The 16486-nt window shown below is 44.0% G+C and overlaps 1 protein-coding gene across 3 annotated transcripts in view; it reads right to left on the reverse strand.

Moving 5' to 3' along the window:
* Positions 1-16486, reverse strand: part of CLINT1 (clathrin interactor 1) — a 170178-nt gene that overhangs the window by 23254 nt on the left and 130438 nt on the right. For all 3 annotated transcript variants that reach the window (XM_082254541.1, XM_082254540.1, XM_082254539.1), the window contains exons 6-8: positions 14507-14684; positions 13093-13330; positions 9839-9911 (exon numbers count right to left, since the gene is read on the reverse strand). In XM_082254541.1, coding sequence (XP_082110667.1) covers positions 9839-9911; positions 13093-13330; positions 14507-14684 — 489 coding nt within the window. The remainder of the gene's footprint in view (positions 1-9838; positions 9912-13092; positions 13331-14506; positions 14685-16486) is intronic.

Below are 16486 nucleotides of genomic sequence, written 5' to 3' on the forward strand. Positions count from 1 at the left end.
TTGTCCTTCAGCACCTGAGTCTCAATAGCCAGGCTGTTAAAGCCAGCGATTGTAAAGCAGGATGGAAGATCGTCCCTGAGACCGCAGATACTCCCTGAGAGGAAGTCTCCAAGGAGCGTCTGCGACCAGCATGCCCAAGACGGCGTACCCGGGTCGACGAGGCCAGTCCGGAGCTACCAGGATAACTGGGATTCCCTCTATCCTGCGAAGAAGTTTCGGCAGCAACTTGAGAGGGGGGGGGGGGGGAAGACACACAGTAGCTGATACTGTCCCCACGGGGCGACCAGCGTGTCTGCTGCGTCCGCTCGAGGATCTCGGAAGCGGGCTACAAACCTCCACACCTTCCTGTTGAACCAAATTGCCAACAGATCCACCCCAGAGGTGCCCCAAAGAAGGCACAGCTGTAGATGAAGGATGCTGGCCACTTCTATGGCCGCCAGGGCACTCTTGGTGCCCCTTTGGTGATTGACATAAGCCACGGCCGTGGCATTGTCCGACTGGATCCAAACCGGGCTGCCCTAAAGCTGCTCGATCCAGTAAATCAGACAAAGTCTGATCGCTCTCAGTTCCGATACATTTATCGGTAACCTGGATCCTTGGTTGAGTATCGGAGACCGAAGCCACCGGACCAGAGACTCCCTGGTCCGCTCGCTTAAGCGGTTCCGATTGTCCAGAGAATCGGGATTCCGATTCTATTAGAAAAAAAAAACTTTTTGGAGAATTCGGGTATAAGACTGGGCATACGGTACTGCCTCTAAGAAGGCCACCATCAGTCCCAGAATCTTTATCCGAAGGAAAGACCAGTTGACGGACAGTAACATCCGAATCGTTCACTGAATCTTTCAGAGCTTCTCCGTAAGGAGACACACCCTTGCCAGGGATGTCTCCAAAGTTAGGCCCAGATCTGTTCAGATGGATTCCGTCTTGAATTCTTGCACTCGGACAAAATGATTGAGTGCTCTTAAGTCCAGAATTGGATGTACCTTGCCCTCCTGTCTGGGTATTGTGAATAGGTTCGAATAGAACCCCTGACAACATTCTGCTCAAGGAACGGAAACTACCGCTCCCTGTTGCATCAAGTCCATTACTGCCCCCCGCAAAGCTCTTAAGCGATCCGGGGGTAGTCGAATGTTGGAAGGGAAGAATCGCACCGGTAGAAATGATTGAAACTCGATCTTGTATTCCGACCGTATGACCTCGCGAACCCCTTTGTCCGGGATTCTGGCAAGCCATGGATCCGGAAACCGGTGAAGACGTCCCCTCACCCCAGCGATGGGTGGGGGCGCACCTTCAGGCTGTCTGGGTCTTATCTTCAGGTTTGGCTGAGCCGGACTTTTGTTTACCCGACCAGCGCCCTTTGAAACCCCCTGCAGGGGATTTGGAGGGCTTTGCCTTATCGTCCGCCCCAGCGGAACGAACAAACTTTTTATGAGCGGAAAAGGAAGGTCCTCGTCTGTTACGAGGTCCTTTACCCTTTGCAGTCTGTGGCAAAAAAGTGCTCTTGCCCCCAGTGAGATCCTTTATAATCTCATCCAAGGTGGCGCCAAACAGGCGATCCCCCTGAAAAGGAAGATTAGCCAAAGCATTTTTGGAACCCTGGTCCGCCGACCAGCACTTTAACCACAACATACATCTGAGGACCACTGCTGAAACAGTTGCACGCTCTAGTAAGGGAGTGGCGTCCAGGGCGGCATCACAGATAAACTGTAGCCCCTGTATAATCTGCTCTAGCAAATCTAATACTGCCGGGGGGGATACTTCTCCCCTTTATGTCACGGCGTAACAATTTGGTCCATTCTGTCAATGTTTGTGAAACTAAACCAATGGCAACCACTGGCCTAACTGCTGACCCTATCAGGGAAAAAATGAAGCGGGATTCCGTCTCCACTTTTCGATCCACCGGATCCTTAAAGGACGGAGCGTCCTCCAACGGGATAACAGTGGCTTTATTTAGTCTGGAAATCGGTGGGTCCACCACTGGTGGTACCGTCCATTTTTTAATGAGGGATTCCTCAAACGGATAGCGCCTAGCAATACGTTTGGAAATAGCAGGGGTTCGTTTCGGACGATCCCATTCTTCTTTAATTAGATTACCAAAACATTTGGGCAAGGGAAAAACCTTCGCCATTTTGGTAGGCTTGCTGGTACCAAAGGGAATTTCAGTGTCAGCTACCTCTGCCGGTGTAACCTTAAGATTTAAGGTTTCCCGGACAGACATGACTAGTGCATCCACTAACGCTTCTTCTTGCACTATGGCGGAGGCAGAAATGTCCTCCTCACTGTCTGAGGAGACCGTACCCGAGACAGCAGTCCCAGCAGAGGGACCTGCAGCTGCAGTGACAAGCTCAGAATCCGTATCTGAAGGGTCAGATGAAATAGGGGTAGGCGGGGGTCCTAAAAGAAAAAAATGTTTCTAAAAAAAAATCCTGCCAGGACCAAAAGATCCCAGCAAGGAACTTAGGCTCCTAACTAGACAGAAAAAAACTGACTTCCTGTAGCAGAGAGAGAGAGGATATACCCTCTGGGACTGCCCCTAAGGTGTGGCCAGAACGTTTTCTTTCTGCCTAGTCCTACTCCTGTAGAGGGCAGTATAACCCAAGTTGATATTAATCAAAGAGGACTGCGTCTGTCAATGAGCGACAGAGAAATATATATATATATATATATATATATATATATATATATATATATATATATATATATATATATATATATATATATATATATATATTTTTTTTTTTTCCCCAGGACATTTCAATTGTTGTGTGTTGTTGCATGTTAACACACAATTTTGCACAATAGCACTTTTTTTTGCACAGTTTATATTTGCAACTAATTTTTTACATATTAATGTTTAGCACTTGGTTTCTAATATATTGATTATGGTATGATTGTTATCACTATTAATTATGTATTTATTGTATATCACAGTAGAGCATTTGGTTTCTATGTGAGGATTTTTTTTGGGGGGGGGGGGAGAGAGGATGAGGAAGAACCTCCTCCGCTCTCTGCATGCTGGGTCCTCTCCTCGGGACGTCACTGCTTGAAAGACGCCAGTCGGCTGGCCATCCTAGCAAGCAGTGTAGGTCAGACTATGGTGGCCGGCGGAGAAAAAGTGGAGCGGTCAGCAGAGATACCCGCCTGACAGGTAAGTGAAGGGCTCACTTCGTTACAGCTATTAGCGGTAATTAATTTTCGGCATCTTTGACCCATTTTCGGCTCAAAATTTCGGTGCACCACTACTTCAGGTGAATGGACACTGGCAAAAGCTTTGCTGGGTCTGCCCCCATATAACCCCTCCCTTCTACTATTTGCAACCAATAAAGAGGCCACAGAGAAGATAGGGGGGCCCGTGTCCTGAACTGTACTTTAAGATACAGAATTTAAAGGTACAGTATGCAATAATTCCTCATGATTATTGCACACCACAGGAATCAATTCAAAGTCTTTGGGACATCCTCAAGCAATGATCCAGGGGAAAGTAATAAGAGAGGTAAACAGCCACAACAAGTCCACAGGAAGAGAACAAGAAAGCCAACCGGCCACAAAACTGTTAACAGTATAAACACTTTAATGCAAAAGCAACAGCAGAGACTGAATACCCAAGCAAATGTAAGATCTTACCGTAAAATCCTTTTCTCTTAGCTCATTGACAGACGTAGTCTTGATTCACAAGAACTGGGTTATGTTGTCTCCGCAGGAGCAGGACTAGGCAGAAAGAAAAAAACGTTCTGGCTCCACCTTAGGGGCAGTCCCTGAGGGTATATCCTCCCTCTCTCTGCTACAAGGCATCAGTTCTGTCACAAAGCAGCAACAGAGAATTTAACCCAACCCAACTCAATGATAGAGGGGCGGGTACTACGTCTGTCAATGAGCTAAGAGAAAAGGATTCTACGGTAAGATCTTACAAAAATCCGATTTTCTCTGTCGCTCATTGACAGACTTAGTCTTCTTGATTCACAAAAACTGGGACATCCAGAAGCAGTGCCACAAATGAGGGGTGGGATTGACCGAAATCAAAATCCAATCTAGAAGGCCCAACCGGTGCCAAACTAGAAGTTTTAAAGGCTCATTATAAACAAAGAATGAGACTCAAATGAAAATTTCCAACGGAAAAAAACCCTCGAGGCAGACCACTGGTCTCCTCAAATGGCGGCCTGCAAAACCTTGTGGCCAAACGAGGCATCAGACGATGCCATTACATCAACTTTATAATGTTTTGTAAAGGTATGCACCGACGACCAGGTAGCCGCCTTGCACACCTGGACCACTGACGCCTGATGGCGAAAGGCCCATGACGCACTAAGTGCCCGAGTGGAGTGCGCCTTAACAGGGAACGGGGGCTCCCGACCCTTAATAGAATAAGCCTGTACCACCGTCTGTCTGATCCATTTGGAAATAGTCGCGGCAGATGCAGGCAACCCCTTTTTGGGTCCATCCGGGATCACAAAAAGTGAATCCGTCTTGCGAAACGAGTCTGTCGTTTTCAAGTATACCCTGATCGCCCGGACCACATCCAAGGAGTGTAAAGCAAACTCCCGAGGATGACTGGGCTTAGGACACAGGGAAGGTAATACAATTTCTTCATTCAGATGAAATTCTGAAACCACTTTTGGTAGGAAGGATGGATTCGGACGAAGAACCACCTTATCTCTATGAACCACCAGATATGGGGGAACGACAAGATAATGCGGCCAGTTCTGACACCCTGCGTGCAGAAGTGATAGCCACCAAGAAGGCCACCTTCTGGGACAACGTAGGTAGAGGAATCTCCCTAATATCTTCAAAGGGAGGTTTCTGAAGAACCGACAATACTAAATTAAGATCCCAGGGTGGTAACGGCGCGCGCACTGGCGGAGCCAGATGTCGCACCCCCTGGATGAAATTCCGCACCAAGGAATGAGTAGCCAAAGGCTTCTGAAAGAAGATAGCTAATGCTGAGACCTGACCCTTGATAGTGCTCAAGGCCAGTTTCTGCTCAACCCCTTGTTGCAGAAAAGCTAATATTCGACTAACTGATGCCTTGTAGCAGAGAGAGGGAGGATATACCCTCAGGGACTGCCCCTAAGGTGGAGCCAGAACGTTTTTTCTTTCTGCCTAGTCCTGCTCCTGCGGAGACAACATAACCCAGTTCTTGTGAATCAAGAAGACTACGTCTGTCAATGAGCGACAGAGAAACAGAATTTAGGTGGTGGCTCCGCTCAAAGGAGGACTGCACAATTCTACGCACTGTATAGGTCCCAGACCCCAATGTTAATGGAGCTTGGCCTAGGAAGGGAAGGAGGAATTACGGTACTTTCCAGGCGATAGCAGACTCAAAAGGCAAATAAAATATGATCATGGAAATGGGAAGAGGGGCTCCGAGGGGGATATTCCAATAAGAAATGAGAGAAAAGGAGAGCTTACAAGTTCCTTATGTAAACATGGGGTAACCACATATTAGTGATAGACGGATATTGGTTTTTCGTTGCGGATACCGATATTTCGGCCAATGCATATCAATGATATGCTCCGATATTTTTGTACATTTAAACATTTTTTTTTTCTTGACAGGTACTCTTGTGGAGGGATTTGGGGGTCTAAAAGACCCCAAACCCCTCCTCTGCACTAAAAAGCATTCAAAACGTCAAGTTTGGCTGTTTTGAATGCTGTTATTTTTTTTAAATCTAGCACCAGTACCCGGGAGCGGGAGGGGGGTGTCCCCTCCCGCTCCTTTTAATGACAGCTGAGAGGCTTCTCAGCTGCATCGGTTGTCAGTACAAGACAACCGACCATCGGCTATGGACGCCAGTACCGGGTGATGGCCCTAGCTGCAGGCATCACTCGGATAAAAGCACTTTCCCAAAATATCGGCAATATCCGTAACCTCCGGGGACGATTCCGATATATCGGGAAAAGTGCATATGGGCATAATCGGTAGATCCCTACCACATATGTCATACCAGACCCCCAACCCCTAAGTGGGAATAAGGGCGTCATGTCAGGCAGGCAAGAAAATGAAGGTGGTTTCAAGGGCCCCCCAAGAAAAAGGGGGGGATTTTAGGGAGGTTCCTTCAGAAGGGAATCCCCTAACATGAAAGTTCAGGGTGGACAGGAGGTCTGTAGGAGTATCATTGGATGACGAGGAAGAGTCTTGTGCAGTAGAAGGTTGCACAAGGAATGCAAGGTGTTGGGGGATAGGACAAGGGTGTATAAGGTTGACCAGGATCTATAGGGATCTAAATGAAACATCAAAAGTATGGTCAGGTCATGGTGTATATAGAATTAGGTATGAAGAAGGAACTCTGGATGAGGCTTTATTTTTGTTTAACCAGCCCCACATGGTTTAAAATTCGGGCAGTTCAGCAGGGACCAGCCAAATTTTGATCCATGTATGGGCACACTGGTTTAAGGAAGTCAATCTAACGGTCGATTTCTGTACAACCAACTTGGATTTTTCTTGATCGGTCAGTGCCGCTGGCTATAGCCGGGAGCACAAATCCTTGTATAGCACAGTGGGATGATTCCCCCATCCACATCAAAAGAAAATGGATAATAATTTGGGCTGCATTAACCACTTGACAGCTGTTTTCCCAAAGGTTACCAAGCAGGAAAAACATTTTGCCCAAATGGAGATGTAAAGAAAGGCTTCCAACACAAGGATGGAATGCGCTAACATAGGGAATATCTTGGTGGTAAGGAGATTGGGAAATGCGGTCATGCATCTAAAGACTAAGAAGAAGTACTGTAGGCAAGTGCCAAATCTGCAGTGGATCATAGGTGGAGAGAAAGGAGAACCACCATTAACCCCCCCGAAATGGGTATTTAAATGGTTTTTGATACGGTTTGACAATTGTGTACCCCACATTGAGGTCGAGACCTAGGCAGGGAAGAAAAGATTAAATGCCTCAGCCCAGAAACGACAGTCAGTGGGCACTTGGTGGAAGCCTGTCTACCAAAATAGTCATACCAATGCATCTTGTATAATAAAGTAGGTAAACTTTAAATAAAGGAATTCCTATGTAGGGGTTGGCAAGCGCTGAAGTCTCTTTCCGAGTAGGAAAAGGAGACAACCCACAATTATAATATTAGGTGAAAAGGAGGGTATGGAATCTTGTTCTTCTCCTAGAGAGGTACAGAGGACAGCAATTACGAATAATTGTTCAACCCCTGGAAAAAGGTAAAGAGAATATTTTTGGGCTTTTTTTTTTTTTAGCCAGGGTAAGTATCCGTAGACCACCCCATCACATCCATAAAACGGGGTGACCTATTGGCATTAGGAAGACTTTTATTAGCACTGGTGTGCTCAGAGAAGAAAGGTTTGCAATGACAAAAGGACCCTCAATAGATGAGGATTGCACCTAGGATAGGCACAAGGATGAGAACCACACAGTAGGGGATAGAAGATGTAGAATAAAGTGTGATTTTGGAAAGTGGGGTATGAAAGCTCTCCCTTCAGGATCTGCTTTAATATATACAGCCAGGGACTTGACAAACAGAAGTTCGCTCTTGAAGGGAGTATGCAAAAGGCTTCTTTGCAGCACCCAATCAGTTGTCCAGGATTTAAGAAATAAGATTCTGCGCATATGCACAGAAAGTAATACCATGCTGGAGATGTGACAGAATCAGGTTTTCCATGGCATCCACACAGAATTATTAGAGCTGAAAGTAAGAGTTGCAACTCTAAACTATAGAAGAAAGTTCACCATGAATTTCTCTGGCCCAGTAAGCCATAGTTTGGGCAATATCTAAGGTGACAGTGGCAGGCAGCGGGGTTGGTCCTGCTAATGCAAAAAAGGTTTTTTAACCACTTCAGCTCTGGAAGGTTTTACCCCCTTAATGACCAGGCCATTTTTTGCGATTCGGCACTGCGTTACTTTAACGAAAAATTGCGCGGTCATGCAACGCTGTACCCAAATACAATTTTGAAAACAAATGCCATATTTTTTACTTTCTGCTATAAAACATTCCAAATAAAAAAAATTTAAAAAATCAATTTTTTTTTATCAGTTTAGGCAAATTTGTATTCCGCTACATATTTTTGGTAAAAAAAAAAAATCACAAAAAGCGTATTTTAATTGGTTTGTGCAAAAGTTATAGCGTTTACAAACTTTTTTTGGAATTTTTATTTGTTTTTATTAGTAATGGCGACGATCAGAGATTTTTAGCGGGACTGCGACATTGCGGCGGACAGATCGGACATTTTTGACACTTTTTGGGGACCAGTGACATTAATACAGTAATCAGTGCAAAATAATTTGCACCGTTTCTGTATAAATGACATTGACAGGGAAGAAGTTAACACTGGGGGTGATCAGAGGGGTTAATGTGTACCCAAGTATGCTTACTAACTGTGTGGGGGAAGGTTTCTGTGACAGGCACAGAGAGATCGAAATTTCAGCTTAGCTGAAACTTCTGATCTCTCCCTGCCTGTCTGACAGTAGACTCGCCTGCTTTGTTTACATAAGCAGGCGGGTCTTCTGTCAGTTTCTCTGACGATCCTGCGGCCCGCCTCCTGCTATGTCTAAACACCTCGCGCACAAAATCATGTAGTACTACGTGATTTTGCGCAGCCGAGCCTCCCTGCCGCAGTAATACAACGGTTGGTGGTCGGCAAGAGGTTAAAGAGTCTCCAAATGGGCATTCATGGCGTATTTAGTAGTCCTTAGTGGCTCAATGCCAGCAGCATACAAGTAAAACAGTAACAATAAGGCCTCAAGTAAACTGCAGCTGGTAAACAGACGTTTAGGAGCATTTTGGGCGATTTTTTCAGCAGCCCCTCAACTTTCCTCAATGTTATCTTATGGGGACATGTACACTCAGGCATTTTTAGTAGTTTAGAAGTAGTTGAGGTTAGAAGCATTTTTTTGAAACTCCAAATGCTTGTAACAGCGTGTAAATGAGGTCACCCGCGTTTATGTTAATAAGCGTTTTCAATGGGGAATCATTTCTGACCATTTGCAATGTTAAAAAATAGACTTTCCTGAACCCTTGAATAAATACATGGAGCTGCAGCTCGGCTCAGGTGCCCCCATAGCATGCTGCTTGCTGTGGGGGCACTCAACAGGAGGCAGGGGCCAGGAGCTCAAGCCAGGGACTGGAGGAGGATCTGGGCTGTCCTACGCAAAACCCCTTCATAGAGCAGGTAAGTATAACATGTTTGTTATTTTAATAGAAAAAAAAAATTAGACTTTACAATCACTAAGTAAATTGTGATTGGAGTTGATGATTTTTTAAGTTGGACACAGAAGCTTTGCACTATATTATTTAGGAGTTTACAAACCTGTGGTGCGGGTTTGTTAAGAAATATATATAAATAAGGCTATCAAACAGAAGAAATACCTCCTGTGGTAATTTACATGATAACCATTCAAGTAAATGCATAAAAGCATGTCCTTGCTAATATAATCTATGACTTGTTCTTTGCTGAAATGGTAAAATGAGAGGCAAACACTACTGGTTTAGCCTACTGGTCATATTATCTGAAAACATTTCTGCAGCTAGAGAAACTTATCCACAAACAACTGATATGCAAAGAGTCAAAAACCACTTGGAGTCAGTACAATATTGCACTACTTCCAAGGGGAAATATTACCTATCATGGAAAAATCTGTCTGTATCATGTATCTATATGCTGCTATTATTGAAGGTTTTATGCAAGTTTACCTTTTCTTTGAATGGGGTGGAATTGCAAAGTTAAATTTTTTTTTTTGACTGTACAAGCATGGTTAGTGGTATAGAGTATATTCTACATAGCACATGTAAAGAGTATAGTGGCCCGATATATAAAAAATGGAGTACTAAACATTTTCTGGCTTTTACAGCCTCATTAACACCAAAATGTCCGTAGTCCGAATACCTGCTGTCTGCCCCGAATTAAATAGTAAATCCACTAGATCATTAGATGACTTCTTGCCTGATTCACTAGTAGCCTGTGGAGAAAATGACAAACTGTAAGTAAACTGACAATCGTGCAAGAATATAAGCATACTATTTTGCTGTGCGTGTGAAGTGCTTTTACAAGATCATTTACGGTTTTGAAGGAAACCCATCACTATATAAAAGGTTGGTTGAAGATAACTTACAATTTCATAATTTTTTCAAACCAGATTTCCCTTCCCTTATAGGCTTGATAAGCCATGTAGTTCTAGAAATTATGATTATTAGCTTAAAGGAGAAGTTTACCTTTAGGAGCATGGTACACCCATATTTAGGGTGTAACATGTCCCTATGCACCGGCCTCCAAAGTTCTCTTCTCTGTGAAAGCGGGCGGGGGAATCTTATCCCCCGCAGTCACATTTTGCCCACGCAGCCGCATAATTCATTAAATAAACTACAAGTCCCGTCCGCCACTGCGGCAGATGGATTTGTAGAATAAATAAACTGCGAGCAAGCTGATCAGCACACCTAAAGTTCATTTGCACTGCCAATAGCTCAGTAACTGTCTGCCCATATAGAGGTAATGGCAGAAAGCGCTAGGTAGTGTGTGCAGGAGCCTGACCTTAAAGCTGCAATACACTGATCATGGGTCCAATGCTCTGCAGGCTTATGTGAAAAAAATAATTATTGTAGTTTTTTTCCCTGCAGAAATAAGTGCCTTTATTATTTTTTCACAGAGGCGAGCTTAGCCATTAATTAGGTTACTTACCGGACGCAGTTCCCTCTCAAAACAAGTAAAAGTAATTTCCTGTTAAAGCTTTTAGGACCAGTGTATAATAATTCCATCTGAGGGCTCTTTCACACAGGCACTGAAAATAGGTGGCTTGAACGCCTTTTTACTGCTTTCCAACTGCCTATCAATGCCACACACAATTGTTACAGTGAGCAGATGAAGGTGTACACACTGCAGCTTTAGTGTTGCCTCACGGCAAAAATTACACTGCCCGTAGAGTTCAACAGGCGTTGATGCTTTGCAACTGCCTCCATTCACTTCTAATAAAACACACCAAAATCGAATAAATGCACTATAAACGTGCCTATAGCATTTACAGCGCATTTAAGGTACAGTTCCAAATCATCAAAAGTAGTAATTTCTCATTTGAGCCTTTAAAAAAAAAAAAATTCTCAGGGTGTTTGGGGAGCATTGCTGACGCGAATTGAACATCTGTGCAAAGCTTTCAAAACGCTCAATAATGCTATAGGTTTATTATCACGTGATAAAGACTGCTTGAAAGTGGTTCTAAAGGCTTAGGCCACGTTCACACCGGCGATTAGGGTCGGTGTGAAAAGTGTCGTCAGGAATCAAGAGAGTTTTCTGCTGCGGCTCTCAGCATCTAGGTGCGGCCGCCGACCCAGTACATTAGAATGACAGGTCACTCGCAGCCACAGTTACGCGCAGGTGTGCACACAACCAGGGTTTACCTCCTGTGATTGCTGTTGGATGCAAATCTTATTACGAGCGAGCAAGGGGCAGGGCTGAGCAGGACTGTCCTTTTTCTTTAAACGCAGGCAGCAGGGCTCAGGATTGAGATTGCACGAGTGCTCCCCATTGGAAGTGCACTTCCTGTGGTAGCACTCGCTGAAGAGCTGGATGGAGAAGCGCCAAGGGGGTCCCCAGAAGAGGATTGGGGCTGCTCTGTGCAACACAATTGCACAGAGCAGGTAAGTATAACATATTATAAAAAAAAAAAAAAATGTAAAAAAGGACCCCCACGGATGAGCTACAATTTTTCTTGCCCCCAATTGCTTTCCCTTTAGCTGGCGGTGTACACAAGCTGCAGCTGCGAGGCTGTGCTTTACAACAGAAATTAAAGCTGCTGTTGCTGTTCACGTGAATAAGGATGCTCTGCAAGGTCCCAGGAACAGGCAGTGAGGAAGTGATATGCAGATCGCTCTTATGAGACCAAAGCTAGTGTGAACAAGCCCTTACTTGCTAGTTAGTCACAACAAAAGAAAATATCTGCCTCTCAGATGCCAGCGTTCAACAAACTTTATTATACTTTTTAGTATATACATTCCGCCAGAATTAGAGAGACATGGATGTTGGGGCATATATACCACTTTAATGGTATAATAATAATAATAAAAAGAATACATTTTACACAAGCATATATGGGGTATGGCTTTCCTTGTATTGTGACCTGAAGACAACAAACACTCCTGGTGCATACAGCCAAAAGGTCTCTTGAGGTTTTAACTTGCTAGCTACTAAATGGCTGATTAAATACTCAGCTGTCAGCAAAAGCAACCAGACAACATAAAAGGAAAAAAAAAAAAGTTCTGACAATTGCATTGAGGAACTACCAACGGAGAGACCAAGCAGAGCTTCAATTTCTAATAAAGTACTCTAAATAGACTCTTTCCTGCTGTGCACAGTGAATTACAGTTTGCAGTAATTTGGCCTTCCGCAACTAACAGTAATGTGGTCAATAGGTATTTTTTCATCTGTCAATTTGCCTGGGACCGATGGTTCACTGACATGAAACCATGTTGGGACAGCAGCAAACACAGTCCCCACCAAAAGCTGGTGTGAATGTAACCTAAAAAAAAAAAAAAAAAAAAAAAAAAAAAAAAACTATGACACTGTTTAACAAGTCTGAAGGCTTCCATTATCGGTTTGCCAACTCCAACACTGACTATACCCGTTTAGCACCATGGTCAGTAGCACCCTTATCCTGGAAATGGGAGTAATTTTCAGGAGGGCACTAGTGACCATTTTCAATGTCATTGCATAGTCTCAGCCAACACAATTGGCAGATCTGACATGTTCTCTTTCCAGTAAACCTGTGTTTTGCTCATTATGGGCAAAGAAACCCCCGTACAGCTCATTTGCTTTGTTCCTTCGTTCAATGCCAGGAGTCAAAGGAAATAGCTGGTGCTTGCAGGTATGATTAGCACAATGCTGCCATATGCTACATCAGTGCAGTCACACAACCTGTTGCTTTGTTCTTTGTGGGCAAAACATGTTCGGTTTAAATCAACTCCAGTGAAGTACAAACTTTCAACTGAAGTGAATGGAGATTACAGTTCACGTGAGCAGGTAAAGCAGGCCATTGAATAACTAAAAAGAGCCTGTGCAGAGGTAAGCAGTTCACTCAGAGAAGGTAGATGTGTGCAGCTTAAGTGGATGCTGTAGCTATAATATTTAAATACATAAGACAAAATAGATCAGACCTTGGCAGTGGAGGGCTGGCTGGAAGACGATGTGAGCTCTGGACTGTCTTGATCTCCAGTGTAGTGTGCAGCTGCTCCCAGATCAATGGTTTTGGGTTGGTTCCCTGTACGTTTGTGGCGGGTGGTGGTGGTCTCTGTGGCCTGAGTGATATGGATGTGCTTGGTGGTGACTGTCTCTTCATCATCTTTGAACTCTGACTGTTTACCACGGTTAGCTTTTCTTTCTTCTTCGCTGTCACTGGAAAGTGATGACATAGCCTGATATTTTAAACATAGTAGGCAGAGCCTATATTCTACGGACATCTGACTATTAAGGAAGTGTAGTGCTAGTGGCCAGAGAGGCTAGATTTGTGTGAACTTGACCAGATGTCAAGTCCAAGTGTACAGTCTGTCTGGCCATAGGATGCAGGAGGTTCTATAAGAAAACAGAAGTTAATCTGAAAGCTATCACATGTATTTGCAGGCATTAAAAGGTGTCAGCAATTCAGCCATACAGACACAATATATTACCAAATATATTGGGATGCCTGCCCTTACATGTACATGAACTTTAATGGCATCCAATTCTTTGCCCGTAGGGGTTCAATATTGAGTTGGCCCACCCTTTGCAGCTGTAGCAGCTTCAACTCTTCTGGGAAGACTGCCCACAATGTTTTGGGGGTTTGTCTATGGGAATGTTTTACCATTCTTCCAGAAGCGCATTTGTGAGGTCAGCTACTGATGTGGACGAGAAGGCTTGGCTCGCAGTCTCCGCTCTAATGCATCTCAAAGGAGTTCTATCAGGTTGAGGTCAGACTGTGCAAGCCAGTCAAGTTCCTCCACGTCTTTGTGCATTGGTGTGAAGTCAAGTTAGAACAGGAACGGGCCATCCCCATGCTGTTTCCACAAAGTTGGGAGCATGAAATTGTCCAAAATGTCTTGGTATGCTGACGCCTTAACAAGTTCCCTTCACTGTAACTAAGAAGCCAAGTCCAACCCCTGAAAAACAACCCTACACCATAATCCCCCCCTCCACCAAATGATTTGGACCAGTGCACAAAGCAAAGTCCATAAAGATATGGATGAGCGAGTTTGGGGTGGAATTTGACTGGCCTGACCTCAACCCAATAGAACACCTATGAGATCAATTAGAGCTGAGACTGCGAGCCAGGCCTCCTCCTCCAACATCAGTGCCTGATCTCACAAATGTGCTTCTGGAAGAATGGTCAAACATTCCCATAGACACACTCCTAAACCTTGGACAGTCTTCCCAGAACAGCTGAAGCTGTTATAGCTGTAAAGGGTGGGCCAACTTAATATTGAACCCTACGGACTGAGATGCCATTAAAGTTCATGTGCATGTAAAGGCAGGCGTCCCAATACTTTTGGTAATATAGTGTAGCTTAGGTGCTTGTACAATGTAGATTCCCCTCACCTGCCCCGCTCAGGGGAGTCTTCCCTGTCTTTCCGCCGGAACTTGTTGATTGTGTCATCTATGGTGCTCCCAATCTTATCGCTCAGCTCCCCCAGCTTGTCGCTAAATTGGAAGCCTGGCTTATTCTTTTCCCAGTCCTCGTCCCATTTAGACCTAGGTTCTGAGTCATATCGGTCACCTGTTGAATATTCAGTATGGACAAGTTAAAGCATTGGCATATTACAATCCCACTATACCTAGGCAATTACCCCAATTCTTCATTTTTTGCCAGAAGGAGGAGAGATGGAGAAAAGATAGTAGGTGCACCAGAGTCCAGCATTCAAAGAAAATGTGCTGGGTACAAAGCTCTTCGCTGGAACCTTAAATGGAAGTAAATGACTGATGTGCCTCATATAGAAAAAGGAATTGACAACAATTAGTTTCCACCAATGGCCAATAAAGAAATTAAGGCCCTTCACCTATCAGGAAGCTAGAAGTCCCAACAAACCATGTCAACCTCTAATTGGCAATGCTTGCTGGGGTTATGAGGTTGCTTGACAGCTTGAAATCGACTTTTTTTGTAATTTTTGTATTTAAAACACAAAAATTCTTGGATAAGGTTTAACACTTTGCAATGATTCATGAGTATGGATGGACCGTTGAGTGATTGACAGCACTGAGTGGACATTCATTTTTATAGGTGAAACAAGGGTAGCCCTTGCTGAAATCAGCTGGCTGCTAATGAAGAGTTTTAATAGATCCTTCAAGAAGTGAGCAGATCCTAATGCAGCACATCACTAATAACCAGTCTATCCCAATAACTTAGATAATTCATCTTCATACAGCCCTTGGCTCACATGTGGAAGCTAACTTTAGGGTAGTACCCACTCAACTGACCCCTCCACAGAGTAGGTTGAAAGAGTTTAACGTATATGTAAATCCAACATCAACTTTTCAGTATGTGTGATCCTATACTCACTGTATATGGTTTACCTAAAGAGACCCTGTTGCTGACAATCCATCTTGGATGTGATGTCAGCAGCCTTGCAGCGGTCACTCACATGACGCTATAGTATTTCCCTCCACACCTCCTTCGTCAGCAGCTCAATAGAAGTTATGTAGCAAGCCAAGAAGAGGGGCAGAAGAACTGGGCCAGCACAAACAGTAAATATTCCCATTTTATCGTTTTTTTTTTTTTTTTCCAGTGAATTGGTTGCCTCCAGCAGACAGGATATGGCCAACCACAGGAAAATGCACAGAAGGAAGAGGGCTGACAACGTAGATGAAAATTTTGAGGCAGTGGTTGAGTACCGGCAATGTCAGCCTTCAACAGAAGTGCCATTATTGGTCATGAAACTTCGCAACAGATTCCCTAAAAATCTGTTACTATAAAAACGCTGCACACAGTGAATGATGCCTAACACACTAAAAAATGGCTTTTGGGTTTACATGCAATTTTAAGGAACCATTTACAGATGGTGATACAGAGGCTTCTACTGCTCGACTCCTAAAAATACCAGTTTCCAGGCTGTCAATGGCTTCAATGCTTTTTGTGCCACAACATATATACAACCATTGAAGTCACCCTAGTTACAGGTCAGTGAGTTAGGTATCAAAGCCAATTTATCAGCTTTTTAGCCAAGTAACTGGCATTCTCTAAAATAGGAAATAGTGATAGCAGCTTCCATATTTTTCTTAGTAAAGGTCCCCTTTAACTCCCTGGGGAACCCTTTCCAATATATCAGAGCTGGTGTATAAAAAGGGATGAAAATGTAAGCATTGGCCATAATAGACAATCAGGCAACAGCTCTAATCTACAAATTTCTGCAAGGATTTCAGTAGGCAATTCACACTCATTTCCTCTAGTTTGAATGCATCAATTCCACAAAGCTATAAGAAGAAAACTGTCTTCAAAAACTAGAAGTGATTACTAAATTATTAGAGAAGATAGAAAAGGAATGAGCAGATAGGACAGAGCGGTACAGATGCAGCAACCCGTGT

This window comes from Pelophylax lessonae (genome assembly GCF_965119305.1).
Source record: "Pelophylax lessonae genome assembly, chromosome: 4".
Lineage (NCBI taxonomy): Eukaryota > Metazoa > Chordata > Amphibia > Anura > Ranidae > Pelophylax > Pelophylax lessonae.